This window comes from Petaurus breviceps, unplaced genomic scaffold, assembly GCF_028583685.1.
Source record: "Petaurus breviceps papuanus isolate PSGF00001 unplaced genomic scaffold, PetGlider_PUasm1.0 90650, whole genome shotgun sequence".
Taxonomy (NCBI): Eukaryota; Metazoa; Chordata; class Mammalia; order Diprotodontia; family Petauridae; genus Petaurus; species Petaurus breviceps.
The window spans coordinates 4,248,816-4,265,368 of NW_027187299.1; the positions used below are offsets into that span (position 1 = coordinate 4,248,816).

General features: G+C 37.5%; 1 protein-coding gene across 2 annotated transcripts in view; it reads left to right on the forward strand.

Moving 5' to 3' along the window:
* The window catches only part of SIPA1L2 (signal induced proliferation associated 1 like 2), a 255,321-nt gene that overhangs the window by 150,271 nt on the left and 88,497 nt on the right, over window positions 1-16,553 (forward strand). For both annotated transcript variants that reach the window (XM_069064868.1, XM_069064869.1), the window contains exons 5-6: window positions 11,454-11,587; window positions 13,421-13,609. In XM_069064868.1, coding sequence (XP_068920969.1) covers window positions 11,454-11,587; window positions 13,421-13,609 — 323 coding nt within the window. The remainder of the gene's footprint in view (window positions 1-11,453; window positions 11,588-13,420; window positions 13,610-16,553) is intronic.

A 16,553-nucleotide genomic window follows, 5' to 3' on the forward strand; every position in this document is an offset into this window, starting at 1 on the left:
TCTTCTTCTTCTTCTTCTTCTTCTTCTTCTTCTTCTTCTTCTTCTTCATCTCCATTGAGTTTTACTATTTCTTTATAGATAACTCCCACATCTCCATAACTAGCCCTAAGCTCCATTGAATGTCATGCCCCTACCATCAATCTCAGAAATCTGGTGTACATCCTTTTAGCATCTTAAATTCAACATGTCTAAAACAGAACTAATTTTTTCTTTCAAACTCTACCTTCCTCCAAACTTCCCTGTTTCTTAAGCCACTGCTGTCCTGTTCACTGAGATTTACAAGTTCAAAGTCAATCTTGACTGTCTTTGCTTTCCTTCCCCCTTTTGCTTCCATATAATCAGAACTTTCACATTCCACCATTGTAACATCTCTGGCCTCTGTCCCTCTTTCTCCACCCAGCTATCCCTACATAATGCTTTATCACCTTTTATTCAGACTACCATAATAGCTTCTTAATTGGTGTTCCTCTCTTCTTTCTTCTGTAATCTATCCTCCTCCCAGCTATCAAATTAATAGCCCTTTAAAGCAATCCTGCCCATGTGACTTTTACACTAAAAATTTTTTCAGAGGATGCTCATTGCCTACAGGATTTGCGTGCTGTGTATGCACACATACACCTCCCCGTACCCCTCACACATAACTCTTCAACCTGTAATTTTAAAGTCCTTCACCAAACCATCCTATTAGGTGGTTTTCAAATTGGACGTTTTCTCTGCTATCTCTGTTCTTTCTCTTGGGCTGTCTCAATACCCCCCCTCTCCCACCTGCCTGTAATTAATCTATTTCTTCCTCACCTTCACCTTTTGGAATCTCGAGTTCCCTAGTTTCTTTTAAGTCTGAACTCAGCTACTACTTGCAATATGAAGTCTTTCCTGTTTCCTCTAGTTATTAGTGTTCTCTTCCCCTAGAAGTCACTTTCTGTTGACTTATCTGTGTACCTGTTGCATCCTCTCCTCCCCCCCACCAGTCAAATGTAAACTTCTTTAGGTTAGAAATGTTGTATCCCCAAGACCTAAGCACCCTTCCTGTGCTGGTGTTAGGCATTTGGTAAGCATTGGTGGAATTGTTCGCTGAGCTGGAGAGTGTGAGACTGACTCAGAGCCTTCCTTAGGTACAATTCACTTGCTAGTCTAGATCTCACAGGTGATATCATTGGTTTTCTTTGAAACTGAAGGACTGAGAGTAACAAGGACATAAAGACAATGGAAGCAATGCTGTGCTCCTAAAGCTTCTAGTCTTGTCTCTTGGCTTTGTATGAGAGTGGCCATTCAGATGTAGCTATAGCCTTTTGATTGGTTCTGTTAACCAGTTTCTTATCTTGTAATGTTATATTTGCATAATTTATGAACCTTCATTCAGCATCTCAACACTCATTTCCTGGTATGCTTATATCAAAGCTTCCATTCTGCTTTAGAAGGATTTGGTTCCTTTTGTCCTTAGCAATTTGATGGAAATCATCAGCTTAAAGGAATGAAGAACTTTAGGTGAGCAGGGTGTCTGAATGCACCCATCCCCTTAAGACTGTCTTATCAGCCTGTCTTATCATCTCCATATGGAGAAAAGTCCTTGCAATACAGATTAACAAACTGATCTTTTATGAAAGATATTCCTAAAGGAGCCTCTCTTACAAAGGTACTGAGGAAGGTGTAGGCAATGTTGTGCTGACAAAGGTGTGGGCACTGTTCACTTTTTAAAAAGTGTATGGAGAGATCCTGTATAAGTGCTAGGTTAAGTATGATATTACTTAGCAGCAAAATTGGAGTTTGGAAGAAATTCAGTTAACATCTTGTATTCTTTAGTGGAATTAAAAACTTGGGCAGCCCTCATAGAAAACAGCTACTGAAGCATAAAACTTTGGAGATTTTTTTCTTTTATGATAGTGATTAGACCATAATCCAAGTGCAAAGTACCCAAGAAGAGGAAGAGTATCCATATATTTTCATCCCTATAAGATATCTGGGGACAGAAGTGAGAACATAATAAAAATACAGTGATGTTCCATTTATCCAATATGATCAGGAATGAATTATTTCACAGATGTAAATTTTGCAGGCAGCTAAAGTTTAAGCATCAATATTTTGCTCCATCTTTGTTCTGTTTCATCTGGCTACTTCTTTCAGTGATAAAGATTATAACCAACCCATTCCTTTTATTCTGTATTATGTCCTTAAAATTTATTATCCAACATAGTTGGAATTCTTTACATTACATGGATAATAGTGTAATAATTAGGCTGTGGAGGCATGGTTATTATCCCCTATTTTCCATTCTTGGTGGCTTCTCTTTTCCCAGGTTGAGAATTTTAATTTACATTTCTTTTTATTAATAATTAGGGGCCACTTTTTTCATATGGGGTGAATATTCTGTGCTTTGATCTCTTCTCTATTGGTGAATGACTCTTGATTTTATGTATTTATTGTTTATATTTATATAAATACATATAAATAAATTCATATTATTTATGAATTATTCTAATTCCCTAGAATGATGAGGAACCTGTGACCTTGAGTCCACATATAACCTTCTAGGTCCTTGGGTGCAGCCTTTTGACTGCATCCAGATTTTACAAAGCAAATCCCTTTATTAAGGATATTTGTTCTGTGAAGTTTGGATTCAGTTAAAGGGACACTCTTGAGAACCTAGTGGGTCATGTGTGGCCTTGAGGCCACAGGTTGCCCACTCCTGCTAGATATTTTCAAAAGACTTTCATCAGAGTAACTAGATACAAAGATTTCTCCACTCCCCCCATAATTCTCTTATTCTAGCTACATTGATTATGATTATCAAAATTTTTAAACTATGTAATTAAAATTGCTGTCTTTCATGATTGACTCTATTCCTTATTTAAAAATTCACCCATTAATAACAGTTTGGAAAGATAGCACCTTCAGATTTCCTCATAATGTGACTTTTCAGGTTTAGGTGGCTTATTCATTTGGAATTTATTGATGGCACAGTAGTTAGCATTTCTATGTTGCTTTAAGATTTGCTGAGTAATTTACCTGCCTTATTTCATTTGACTGTCACTGAAGCCCTGTGAGGTAGAGTCTGTTATCCCCATTTTAAAGATGGGGGATTGAGTCTGAGAGGTGTTGAGGTACTTGCTCAGGGTTATAAAAGTTAACAAATGTCTGCAGGTAGGATTTGAAATCAATTCTAGCTGCCCATATAATTTTAAATGTTGGTCTATACTTTGTGCCATTAATTTTACATACTTTTGAGTCTTAGCTCTTTTCTAGATAGTTTATGCTGCTCTAATAAGTAGTTTTTGGGGTAAATGAATTATTACTGGACCATCAACTCACAGGTAACCCATATGTGTACTGATCAGTTTCCCCTCCCTCAAGGAGTGGTTCTCTGCCTCCTAAATCTAATTTCATTTCCTACATTCTTTTATAGCCCCTTCCTAATAAGGGAAAATGAGAGTCGTTTTTAGACAGTATCCTACCATCCCATGTAGTATTTGGGTGGTGGTAGCATTGACTAAGGCTGTGTAGGAAGTAGGAAGTCAGAGGAAGAGCCACAAGGGTTTCTTGTCTTGGATTGTCTCTGCTAAGGGAACCTTCTCATAATGGAGGCATTTGAGAGTTTATGGTAATATAAATTGCTTCTGGGCATTGGGAAATAAGAAATGAGAAGCATATGCTTCTTCTTAATATTTAGGAAAGAATATAAAAGGTTGTGTTACCGTTACATAATAAATTATTGTAATGTAATTTCACACATACCTGTATATTCTGAACCCTTATAGACACCTTCAAAATTGACTTTCAGAATCTTTTTTTCGCTATGTATAACTTATTTCTCAAACCTCACCCAATTCAAACCATAAGAAATCTAACTTCTTTTTAATTTAGCTTCAAATCCTTTAAACAGAAAATGACTAAGCCTGATAAGGGGGAAGGGAAAGGGAGTACGCATTTTTATGTACCAGGGACAGTGCTAATAAGTGCTTTCTACAATTATTTCATCCTCACAGCAACCTGTGATATAAGTACTATTATTATCCCCTTGTTACAGTTGAGGAAACTGAGGCAAAAAGATTAAGTGACTTGCCCAGGGTTCTATGCTATTATTTTCCCCATTTTACATTTAAGGAAACTGAGACAGAGATTCAGTGACTTGCTCACAGGGTCACACAACTAGTAAGGGTCTGAGACTGGATTTTAATTCAGGACTTCTGACTCTAGATCCAGTGCTCTATGTACTGAGCCACCAGCTGCCTAAGCTAATAGTAATCTAAAAATAATTATTTAATCAAGCTGTAGGTATACATGAAATTAAAATACACCTATTGGTCTGCTTTTACAAGTAGATCGCCTACTGGACATGGAATCTGAGACAACCTGGATTTAAATCCTGGCTTGGACTAGTTTTGTGACCTTGGGCAAGTCGCTTAAACTTGGGGCACCAACTTCCTACCTGTAAAATAGGCACAATATTATCTGTCTCATAGGGTTCTTGAAAGGATTAACTGCAGTAATATATGCAAAGTGCTTTGTAAATTTTAAATCTCCACATAAAAGTCAGCTGTTATGGGTCTCTTTGTTCTTCCTGGGGAATATTACTAGTACAAATACACTAAAACCATACTACAACACAATTAGCTAGATATAGAAAGAAGAATTTGGTATAAATAAACACTTTCTTAGGCCCTGGTCCAAATGGATTTAGGTAATGAAGTGTTTAAGACACCTCATTATAAGGCACTCTCATATACAGCGAATCTCGTAGTTCAGAACCTGATTACAGAAGATTCCAGTGTATTTTCTTTTTACATCTCATTTTAAAAAATCTTCTTTTTGTTGCTATCTTGTGTTTTACATCACCTTTATCTTCGAATAGACCCTTTCCTCCTCTATTCAGCAAGCTATAGCTTCTAACAAAGATTATAAAAGAAAGAAAATGAAAAAGCATTTAATGAATCCAATGAACTAATACGTAACTGACAATATTTGCAATATTCCACAACTTTGTAGAGTCTCATCTCTACAAAGAGGGAGGGACTTCATTTTAAAAATTCTTCTCTTTAATCTAGCTTGGTCAATAGAATCACACTACTTTCAGTGCTGTTCCATTTGTTGTTCTTCTGTCTACATTGTTATAGTTACTGTATGTATGATTTTTTCTGGTTCTCCATTATATTAGTCTTAATGTATCCAACTTGTGGTGAACACTCAGACATGTCATGTATGTTAACTTCACTGAAAATATGGTTCAAGCTGATTGTTCATGAAAGGTATTCCCACCAGGACTTAATGTAGTCATTTGCCAAGTGATCATTTAGTAACATTCTTAAAATGTACATTAAAAGAAATCATTGAATGACTTTTAGATCTATTTAATTCTCTGTTCTTCATGTATTTTTTAAAATTTGGAAACCTAATTGTTTTATAGATGCAAGTAATCTTAGTGGTAAGAGATAATGACTAGATCCCAGCCCTGCTTCATTTTTTTACTTCACTTCTTACTTCCAAATTTAATTTGCATTCATTTATGTAAGAAGCAAATTAACACTCTTGACATTTCATCATATGCTTTGGAGTAGCCTTTATTCATTTTTTAAAACTTAAAAAATACTTTTTTTCAATTACATGTAAAATTTTTAGGTTTTAAAAAAAATTCTCTCCCTCTTTCCCTTACCCCCTCATTGGGAAGGCAAGTAATTTGCTATAGATTATACATATTTCCATATTAGCCATGTTGCAAAGAAAATAAAGTTAAAAAAAGTATGCTGTGATCCATATTCAGACCCCACCATTTATTTTTCCAGATAGCATTTTTCATCTTAAGTCCTTTGGAATTTGTCTTGGATCATTCATTGCATTTGGCTCAGAATAGCCAAGTTATTCAGAGTTGACCATTGTACAATATTGCTGTTACTGTGTGCAGTGTTCTGGCTCTGCTTATTTCACTTTGCATCAGTTCATATAAGTCTTTCTAGGTTTTTCTGAAAGCATTTCTTAAAGCACAGTAGTGTTCCATCACAAACATATACCACAACTTATTCAGCTATTCCCCAGTTGATGAGCAGCCCCTCCATCTTTGGCATCACAAAAAGAGCTGTTATAAATTTTTTTGTACATGTAGGCCCCTTTCCATTTTTTATGATCTCTTTGGCATACAGAACTCATAAGTAGTTTTGTTGGATCAAAAGTGTGATTGCCCTTTGGACATAGTTCCAAATTGCTCTCCAGAATGATTGTATTAATTCATAGCTCCACCAATAGTACACTAGTGTTCCAATTATCCCACATATTTTCTAGCATTTATCATTTTCCTTTTCTCTCATATTAGCCAATTTGATAGGTATGAACTGGTACCTCAGAGTTGCTTTAATTACATTTCTCTGATCAATAGGGATTTAGAACATTTTTTCATATGACTTGATAGTTTTGATTTCTACTTCTGAAAACCGCCTGTTCATATATTTTGACCATTTATCAACTGGGGAATGACTTGTATTTTTATGAATTTGACTCAGTTCCCTATATATTTGAGAAATGAGGCCTTTATCAGAGGAAACTGGTTACAAAAATTATTTCCCAGTTTTTTGCTTCCCTTCTAATCTTGGCTGCATTGGCTTTGTGTAAAACCTTTTTAATTGATTATGATAAAAATTATCTATTTTGCATTTCATTATGTTCTTCATCTCTTGTTTGGTCACAAATTCATTCTCCATAGGTCTGAGCGTTAAACTTTAACATTTCTTGCTTTCCTTGCTTATGATATCATACTTTGTGTCTAAATCATGTCCCCACTTTGATCTTATCTTGGTATATGGCATGAGATGTTGGTCCATGCCTAATTTCTGCCATACTACTTTCCAGTTTTCTCTGGGCAAGTCACTTAATCTCAGATCCCTCATCTGTAAAATGAGCTGGAAAAGGAAATGGCAAACCACTCCAGTATCTTTGTCAAGAAAACCCCAAATGAGCTATTAAAGAGTTCGATATGACTAAAATACACATATACATGTATATAGTAAACAGTTTAATCTCATTAAATCCCTTATGATTTCTTTTTCCTATTTACCTTTATATATTTATTTTGAGTCTTGCATTTGAAAGCTTAATTTTCTATTCAGTTCTGGCCTTTTTCATTTGAAATGTTTGAAATTTCAATATTTCATTAAATATCAATTTTCTTCCCCTAAAGGATTATACTCAGTTGTGTTGGGTGGGTTATTCTTGGTTGTAATCCTCCCTCCTTTAACTTTTGGAATGTCATGTTCTAAGCTCTCTTTTCTTTTAATGTGGAAGCTGTTAATCTTCTGTGATCTTATGGTATTTGAAAGGTTTCTTTCTGTCTGCTTGCAATATTTTATCCTTGATCTGGGAGCTCTGGAATTTGGCTATAATATTCCTACGAGTTTTCACTTTGGGATTTTTTTTCAGAAAGTGATCAGTGAATTCTTTCCGTTTCTATCTGACCCTCTGCTAGGGTATCAGGTAAGTTTTCCTTGATAATATCTTGAAATATGATGTTTAAGCTCTTTTCTTGATCGTGGCTTTCTAGATCTAGTAATTTTTAAATTGCATCTTCTTGATCTATTTTCCAGGTCACTTATTTTTCCAATAATATATTTTACATTTTCTTCCATTTTTTTTCCCATTTCTTTGTCTTTCTTTTATCATTTCTTCATGTCCTGTGAAGTCATTAGCTTCCACTTGACCACTTCTCATTTTTAAGTAATTATTTTCTGTAGTGAGCTTTTGTGCTACTTTCCTCATTTACCCAATTCTACTTTTTTTTTTTGGCTTTTTGGAGGGCAAATGGGATTAAGTGACTTGCCCCAAGGTTACATGGCTAGTTTTTTTTGTGTTAAGTGTCTGATTCCAGATTTGAACCCAGGTCCTCCTGACTCTAGGGCCGGTGCTCTGTCCACTGTGCCATCTAGCCATCCCACCTCCCAATTCTACTTTTTAAGGAGTGCTTTAGTGAATTTTTTGTGCCTCTTTTAGTATTTGGCCAGTTCTATTTTATAAACTACTATTTACTTCTGTGTGTGTGTTTGCCAAGCTGTTAATTCTCTTTTCATAATTTTCTCACATTACTCTCATTTCTTTTCCCAATTTTTCCTCCACCTCTCTGATTTTTAAAATTCTTTTTTGAGCTGTTCCAGGAATTCATGTTGGGCTTGTTTCCAGTCCAATTCTAATTCTTTTTCTTTGAGGCTTTGTTTCTGACTGTTTTACCTCTTTGTTTTCTGAGTCTATGTCCTGTTCTCCCCTGGTATCATCATCACTTTTTAGGTTCAGTTTCTTTTTGGTTGTTCTTTGCTCAACTTTCCAGTTTATTTCTTGACTTTTAATTTTAAGTTAAAGTTAGACTCTTCTAGAGGGAGAAGACAGGTAGGGTCTCTGTCCTGAGCTCTGGGTGTTTCATGCTGCTGTTTTCAGCGCTAGTCTGAGAGGTCTGTAAGTTTTCAGTGCTTCCAAGGTGGTTTGATTGAAGGAGAAGCATGGTTATTGCTCTCCTGGCCTGTGCTTTGAGCTTTACCCAGGAAGGGACTTTTTTTTCCTTTTCAGCCACTTGTGCCTATTTCTCCTTTTAGCCCTGTAAGTGTGACTCAGGCCTTTGTTCCGCTCTGGTCACAAGTGCTAGTGTTCCTTACTGTCTCAGAACTGAGACCAGGCCCTCTGCTCCTTTGTGAGTGACCTTAAGTACTCTCCTCCACCCTGGAACTGTGATCAGTGCCCCTGCTACCTTGTAGCTGCAAAGGCTAGTGCTCCTCTTCACCCTGGAACTACAGCCTGGCCTTGCGTGGGCAATGCAACAGGGTAATGAACCCAGAACTGGCAAAGGCTCCCCTGTAATCTCTTTCTGACCAGTTGTCTGACTTCCTTTCTGTGTGCGGGCTGAGAGCTCCTGAAACTGCTGCTGCTTGCTGCTGCAGCCGCCTCTAAGGCCTGCTGCTGGCATTGCCGAGGTGAAGCCTGAGCTGCACTCTGGGCCTGACCACCATCCCGGTGTGACATTTCCTTCCTGCCGACCACCTAAATTGTCTTTGACTAGAAAATTGTTTCACCCTGACCTTTTATTGGCTCTGCTGCTCCATATATTCTATTTAAGGCATTATTTTGAAGTTGTTTGAAGGGGAATTGAGGAGAGTTTGGGTGAGTTCTTGCCTCTGCTCTACCATCTTGGCCCCTCACCTGTTTTTTAAAAGGACCTTTGGGTTGTGTACTATATAAGGCCAAGCCTTTACTAAGTAGGTAATTTATTTTTCAGTTCTTGAAATAATTTAAATGGCTCTTGTACCAGTCTAATTTCGTTCCTAGAAAATAGTGCCAATATTAATCCCACTTTGTTGAAGGTATTAAATAAGTAAATTAATGGCTTTTTAAGAATTTCTTGCCTTCATTCATTAGCTGCCACAAATAATGTCTACTCAAATTAGTGTAGATGTTATTTTGCTTGAATGAATCCTTTATTTCTGTTTTCTTAATAATTTGAATCATTGCTTCAAAGACTGAGAGAAGAAAATCATTAGCATAACCAAGAAATTTTTTAAATCTATAATCTTCAAAATAATCCATTTTCCCCAGTTTTTTCCATTTAAAAAATCTCAGCTGAAATGATAGAACAGTAAGAAAAATTTCAGCATGTAGAAATGTGAAGTTCTATATTTAGATTAAATAAAACCATATATGTATATACACACACACACGTGAGACAGAACTGGTGCGGCAACAATTCATGTGAAAAGACCTTGGGGGTTTTAGTTGACTATAAATTCATTATGAACTGAGGAGATGATGGTCCCACTGGTTTTTTTTTTGTTATAGTTGAACCAAATCTGGAATACCTTGCTTATTTTTGTATAACACATTTTAAGAGGGACACATATTAACAAACTAAAATGTACTTAAAGGAGGTTGACCATACTGGAGAGGTTTTGGAAATTACAGAAAATGAGAAACATTAGAGAAAACTGAGGATATTAAACCTGGACAAAAAATGTCTTAGGGAAAAGATGATTCCTCACTTTGAATGTTACAGAGGCTATGGTTGAAGATAGACAAGGCCATGTTGCTTGCTTCCTGCAGGGCCGATGAGTTGAAAGTACAGGAAGGTAGCTTTCAGGTTCTGGGTATGTTGCTTTTCTTTCCCCTCTCCAATCCATCTTTCATATAATGCTGCCTCTAACTACTTCCCTTCTTATGCTCTGTATTTCAGCAAAACTAGACTGTTTACTGTTCTCTGTTGACCTGTCCTTCACCTGCAGTCTATATAATATGGTGAATTCAGTCTTCTCTATCTGCTCCTGTCACATTCCCAATTTTGAGTTTTCTTCTTTTTAAAGCCCAGCCCATGTGGCACTTGCTGTGTAACCTTTCCCAATTCCCTTCACCCCAAAGGAGAAAAAAATCATTTCTCCCTTCTCACATTAATTAAAGCCCTTTTATATATCTTCTTTGTACTTACTGCATCTGCCATGTATCCCAGTTGTTTGGGTCACCTGTCTTAACCTATTAGATTGAAAGCTCCTCTAGGTTAAACACTAATTTATTTCTTCTTTGTACCCTGAGCACCTGTCATGGTCCCTTGTACCAAATGACTCCTAAATGGGTTTTTAACTAAATGGTTGAACTGTAATATAGGAGAGAAGTTTCTAATTTATTGAAGCTCTCTAAAAATGCAAGTGGCTACTTTGCGGTGGCTTCCTTCAGGTAAACCCCCTTTCCCAGGTAATGTTCAGAGAGAGAGAGATAAGATAACCATTTAGCAGGAATGCTATAGAGGTGGCTCCTGCCCTGGTGGGAGGTTGGGCACTCTGACTCTTAAAGATCCCTTCCAGAATAAGATTATGTGATTCAGAGACTTAATGGTCTAGCAATTTCTTCCAAAGAGAAGACTGGTTCATAATGAGGCCCATTTAATTCATTTTACTATGTTGTAGGTAATTTCACCACTCTTTATTTTAAACTTCTTGCTGTGACAGTTTTCTATTCATTATTTTTGTCTGTTCTTAAATCTTGAGAATATGGTGGGCCTGCACAACCTGCAGCATGCCAAAGGATTTCTGGCTGCCCGAGTAAAATGTTGAGGAAAACAGCTTCTACATTTTTCTTGGGCCTCCCAAAATCCTTTGGTGTGCCTATAGACTGTAAGCAGCCCATGGGCTGTGAGTTGTGCGGACCTGGAATGTGGGGTGTCTGTTAGTGGTGAATGATGTGCTGAGTTTCAGTTTTAAATCTCAATAAAAAAGGACTGGTTGAGGGATTCCTGCTGATTCCCTGCTTCCTAGGAACGAAGTTGTAGGTAATTTGTGTTTGCATATCTCTGTTACAAGCCTAGGAATTTAATCTTCTGTGTGTTGGACAATCATTGCCTACCCAGGGCTACCAAAGAGACTGCTGGCTGCAGAGATTGGATGAACGATACCCAAAGTTCTGCCTCTTACTCTTTTTGGTTTCTTTTGAACATCTGTTCTTTTCTATTACAGAGCACCAAAACTACTTTGGAATAGATGAAAATCTGGGTCCTGTTGCAGTAAGCATCCGGAGAGAGAAGCTCGAAGAAACTAAGGAAAAAGAAGGGTCTCAATTCAACTATCGGGTAGCTTTCAGGACCAGTGAGGTATTTCTACTCTCCATTTATTATTCTTGGGGTGAGAGGTTTGTTTTTTTTTTTTTTTAAACAAAATAGAAAGCAAACAAAAAAACCCACCCTCTTAGGCCTTTATCCCAAAGGGAATTCTGGTGTTCTCAAATTGTCTCTTCTCTATTCTTAAATTATTCAAAAATTTTGTGCTTACACATGTCTCTGTTACACCACTCACCTATTTCACACAGTAGTTGAAAGGAATAATTTTAGCAACTATTGCATGTGTATAAGTCCATGGGTGTTAAGGAATAATGATTTTGATTGCTGCCTTATGTGATAGGACAGAACAAAAGGCAGAGAGGATTTGGGACATTCTGAAGAGACATGATATATGCAAAAACCGGATTAAGATGATTTTAAACCACAGCAGACAAAAATAGGTAACCTGCAATAGTGAAAACCATATTCTCAGAGGCTTTTGTCAGAGCAGTCATTCCAACTATGTATTTTTCTGTAAGAACTGAAATGTGTCTCATACTTTTAGTGATTATTACTGCAGTTACTGCAGAAATGGTACCATACAATAACCTTACAGTAAGTTTTGTTTGTGTTTATGAGTTAAGAATTAGACCTACTCCTTGCATTGGATCCTGTTCTCATAGGAGAATCTGAAATCTATTTAATTTAATTTTAATGGTGTGATTTTGGAACAGAATGAGCTAAATTTCAAAATCTAAATGTGAAATAGTTTTGTGGTATTCTTTCATAGTCTCATGCAGCATTTAGTACATGCACATATTGCCACACTATATATTTCGAGTCCCCATTGTTCTAAGCCGCCCTCCTTTATTCAAAAGATACAGTTCCTTTTTTGTAAGGACTCATATTACAAGTGATATGAATATTATTGAATATTCAATATTATATGACTATATAGAGAGACCTGGCCTCTTAGAGTCAGGAAGATGTGGGTTTAAGGTATGGCCTTTGACCCCTGTTGGCTTTTGGATCCTGGACAAGATCCTTAACCTATCTGTTCCCTAGGCAGCTCTCTGAGATGATGTTTCAGTGAAAGAGCTGCCCTGCATGGGTAGATGAGGACTGCTGCCTCACCTGGAGTTCCTCGATCAGTGAGACCATAAGCCTATTCCCCATTTGTTACATACTATTAGATTCACAGTCAACTAATTCAGTCTTTTGATTTTGCAAAGGAAAGTTTATGCCCGAGAAAGGAAATTGCAATTCAGTTCTCCTGACTCCCAGTCTAGTACTTTTTCCATTACGTTGCTTTATAGCAAGAAGATATATTCAGATTAGAGATTAGTTTGAAATATGGCTATTGTTGTGTTTGGGGTCAGATTTTACAAGATGGGTTTCACTGATCTCTTTAGCTCTGTGTGTAACCAGCTAGTAGGTGCCCCTGGAAATTTGAAGTAGATCTAAAGACTAGGAAGAGATACTGAGAAAGAGACTGGAGATGAGAAAGATCAAGGAGGAAACAGAGTGGGCAATTGCCCCAGGTGCTTCAGAAGTGGAAACACAGAATTGTCCCTGGACCACATCTCGTCCACCTCCCTTTTCATCCTGCCTGCCACCGCTGATTAGCCTGACTTGTTCTCCTTCGACATTTGCTGTTGCTATCTTAATGCACAGTTTTGGTTGTTGACTTTTCTCTTGCTATGGAGGATGTGGGGGAAAGGAGCTGGGAGACACTTTACTCACTCTTGTCCCCTTCCAAGTAATAACAGCCTTTCTCCACCAATACTTTTGATGTGTATGTAAGACTAAAATTATACTTTAAAAATGATGGCTGGCCAAGTGTTACTACTATAAATATTCAACAAAGTCTCGCGCTTTCCCCCACAGCTTACGACACTTAGAGGAGCAATTTTAGAAGACGCCATACCTTCCACTGCAAGACATGGCACAGCACGAGGCCTGCCTCTCAAAGAGGTTCTTGAGTATGTCATTCCTGAGCTGAGCATTCAGTGCCTAAGGCAGGCTTTGAACTCCCCCAAAGTCTCTGAACAGTTACTCAAGCTTGATGAACAAGGGGTAAGTCAGTCACATGGTTTGTTTTTCTTTTTCTTAGTTTTTCAGGCTCCTTCTCCCCTCCCACCCTCCTCTCACCCCCTAAATGTTTTGCCCTTTTAATCCGTGAACACACTGCGATCCCAGTCAAGGACACCTTCTACTGCTGCATGGGGACATACATCCTTCATACACAATTCTGAGAGGTCAGCCAGTTTCCAATGATGACAATATGGTTAGTTGCCTTGAAGTATTAATCTTATTGAGACTGACTTTCTTCAATTTATTCATTAAATTTTTGCCCACTATGTATAAGGAGCTGTGTTGGATAGGAATAGGAAAATGAATGACAATGACAGACATTGACCTCAGGAAGCTTATAATCCAGTATGAAAGTTAAAATGAGTGCTCACATTTAATTTGGTAAACATGTGTAGACATTCATTTGCTTTGTGCAGTGTTACCATGCTAGGTGCTGAGACTGCAAAGATAAAAATGCAGTGGTCTTTTATTCCCCTCTGAATTTAGGTAGTGCATTGTATAGAGTACAGGACCTGGATTTAGGAAGACCTGATTTTGAATCCTGCCTGCCACTTCCTAGCTGTATGACCCTGGACAAGTCACTTAATCCACCTTGGCCTCTGTTTCCTTATCTGAAAAATGTGGATGATATTAAATAGTACCTCTCTCCTAGAGTTGTTGTGAGGACAAAATGAGATAATATTTGTAAAGCACTTTGCAACTTAAAATGTTTATATAGGGATGGCTAGGTGGCACTAATTTGACCTGAGTTCAAATGTGGCCTCAGACACTTAACACAAAAACTAGCTGTGTGACCTTGGGCAAGTTGCTTAACCCCAATTGCCCTCAAAGAAAAAAGCAAAAATAAAATGCTAATATAAATGCTAGGTACCATTATTGTTGTTGTCTCCAATTCTATAAATGTATGAATATATTTAAATAGAAGTTCATTTGAGGAAGAGGTTCTGTCCAGCTAGTGAGATTGAGGAAGATTTTGTGTGTCCATATATGCAAGAGAATGGGTGCCTAGTGAATGCAGAGGATAACGAGGCCTTCTGGTGACCCTGTAGGGTGTTTGGGGTGAGAATCTGTCAGAATCTACCCTTGGTTCTGGGGCTGCAGAATCCTCAGAGGAACCATGACAAAGAAGGGTATGGTGCAATTGCTAAAGCTGTTTTTACCAGGAATTGTACCATTTCTAGAGTCTAGAAGTGGCCTTCTGTTGAACGTGTAGTAAGGAGAAAAGGAGGGTGGTATCTAATAGTAGAAGAGATGAACTGGGCTACAAAATGCTACCTTTAATGCAGTTAGAATTGACAACGAGTGGATCTGTTAGAACTTCAGGTTTACTTCAGCAAGCAGGCAAAAGTACAGATGGAACTGTGTGGGGACCCAGTCTCTGATGGGTGTTTCATATGGACTCTACCAGTGAGTTAATCTGCTGGGAAAGTAGGAGCAAGGCAGAGTTGGGGGGAAGATGAGCCAGTTCTGGTTATATTCTCTTCTTCCTTTGACCTGGGCAACTTGTATTGTCTTTTTTCTCTGCCCTGGAACTCAGTTTATGTCTAAGCCTATGAGGGGCAAGTAGGTAGCTAGATAGCACAGTGGCTAAAGCATTGGACTTGAAGATGGGAAGACCTGAGTTCAGATCTGGTCACAGATGCTTAGTAGCCGTGTGACCCTGGGCAAGTCATTTTCCTCAAATGTAAAATGACATCTACGTCCCTGAGTTGTTATGAGGATCAAATGAAATAATGGCTTAGCACAGTGCCTCGCACATACAGTAGGTGCTATCTAAATGCTTGTTCCCTTCTCCCCTCCCCTTTTGCTATCTGAAAAAGAATCTTTAATGAAAGGTTGTTTCAAATAAGATATTTGTAAAGCACTTTGTAAACCTTAAAGCTTTGCATAAAGGCCATCATCATCATTATTAATGCTGATACTATTATTGACCTAGTCTAAAGCAAAGCAAGCGGAGCCTCCAACCTCTCTCTCCAGGGACATATTTGAGAAATCCTCAGAAGTAATATGAAAGAGGTGATATTTGAGATGAGCTTCCAAGTCTGGATAAAATGTTGATAGGGAGAGATTGGAGGAGAAGCATTAGCAAACTTTTGAATGTAGAACAGCATAGAGAGATTTTTTTTTAAAGCAAATAGTGTGGTTTAGCAAAAATATTAGGGACAGTGAAACTAGAAGGGGAAGGTAGGTTTAAGATTGATCATTCAGTGGTAGTTAGAAGGAATGAAGAGACTGGAAGCCAGTCAGGAAGGTTTTGCAATAGTTTCTGGGAAAGGTGAAGAGAACTTAGAATAGAGATAATGGAAAAGGAGAAGTGATTGGTTTTAATGTTCCAGACCAGGCACCTTATATACCTGGAAATATTAGCCTAAATATTCAATGTATTTTTATTAGCTGTCTTCTTTTTGTAAAATTTATGCAGCATAATTGATTACAGTGGTAAGTACTTTCAGAATTTCCAGGAGAGGATAAACAAGTAACAATGTTCCTTGTGCTTCTTTATATTAGAATAAGTTGTATTCATTATTTGATACTCCTTTATTCATGTGTGGTGCAGTAGAGCTAATTTTGGGACTTTGCAGAATGTTTGGTGTTTTAAATGGGCTGAATTTCTAAAACTGATTATTCTGATTGGATAATTGGATAACAGTTTATCGTGAGCAAACTTAAGATTCAGAGTGAATCTACCTGGTAATCTGTTGAGGTCAAGAAGGTAACTCAGCTCTCAGAAACAAACCTATTTGTTACTCAAACACTGAAGCACTTAGTTTATGAGCATCTGAGTGCCTTGTAAATACTGCTATTAGAGAACTTGGTTATTTGTTTTTCTTGTTTCTTTGTCATTGCTAATTATCTAAACCATGCAAAACTTCCATGAAACAATTGAGTGAAATATTTCAACAAAGTGTGAATAATGAAATATGTT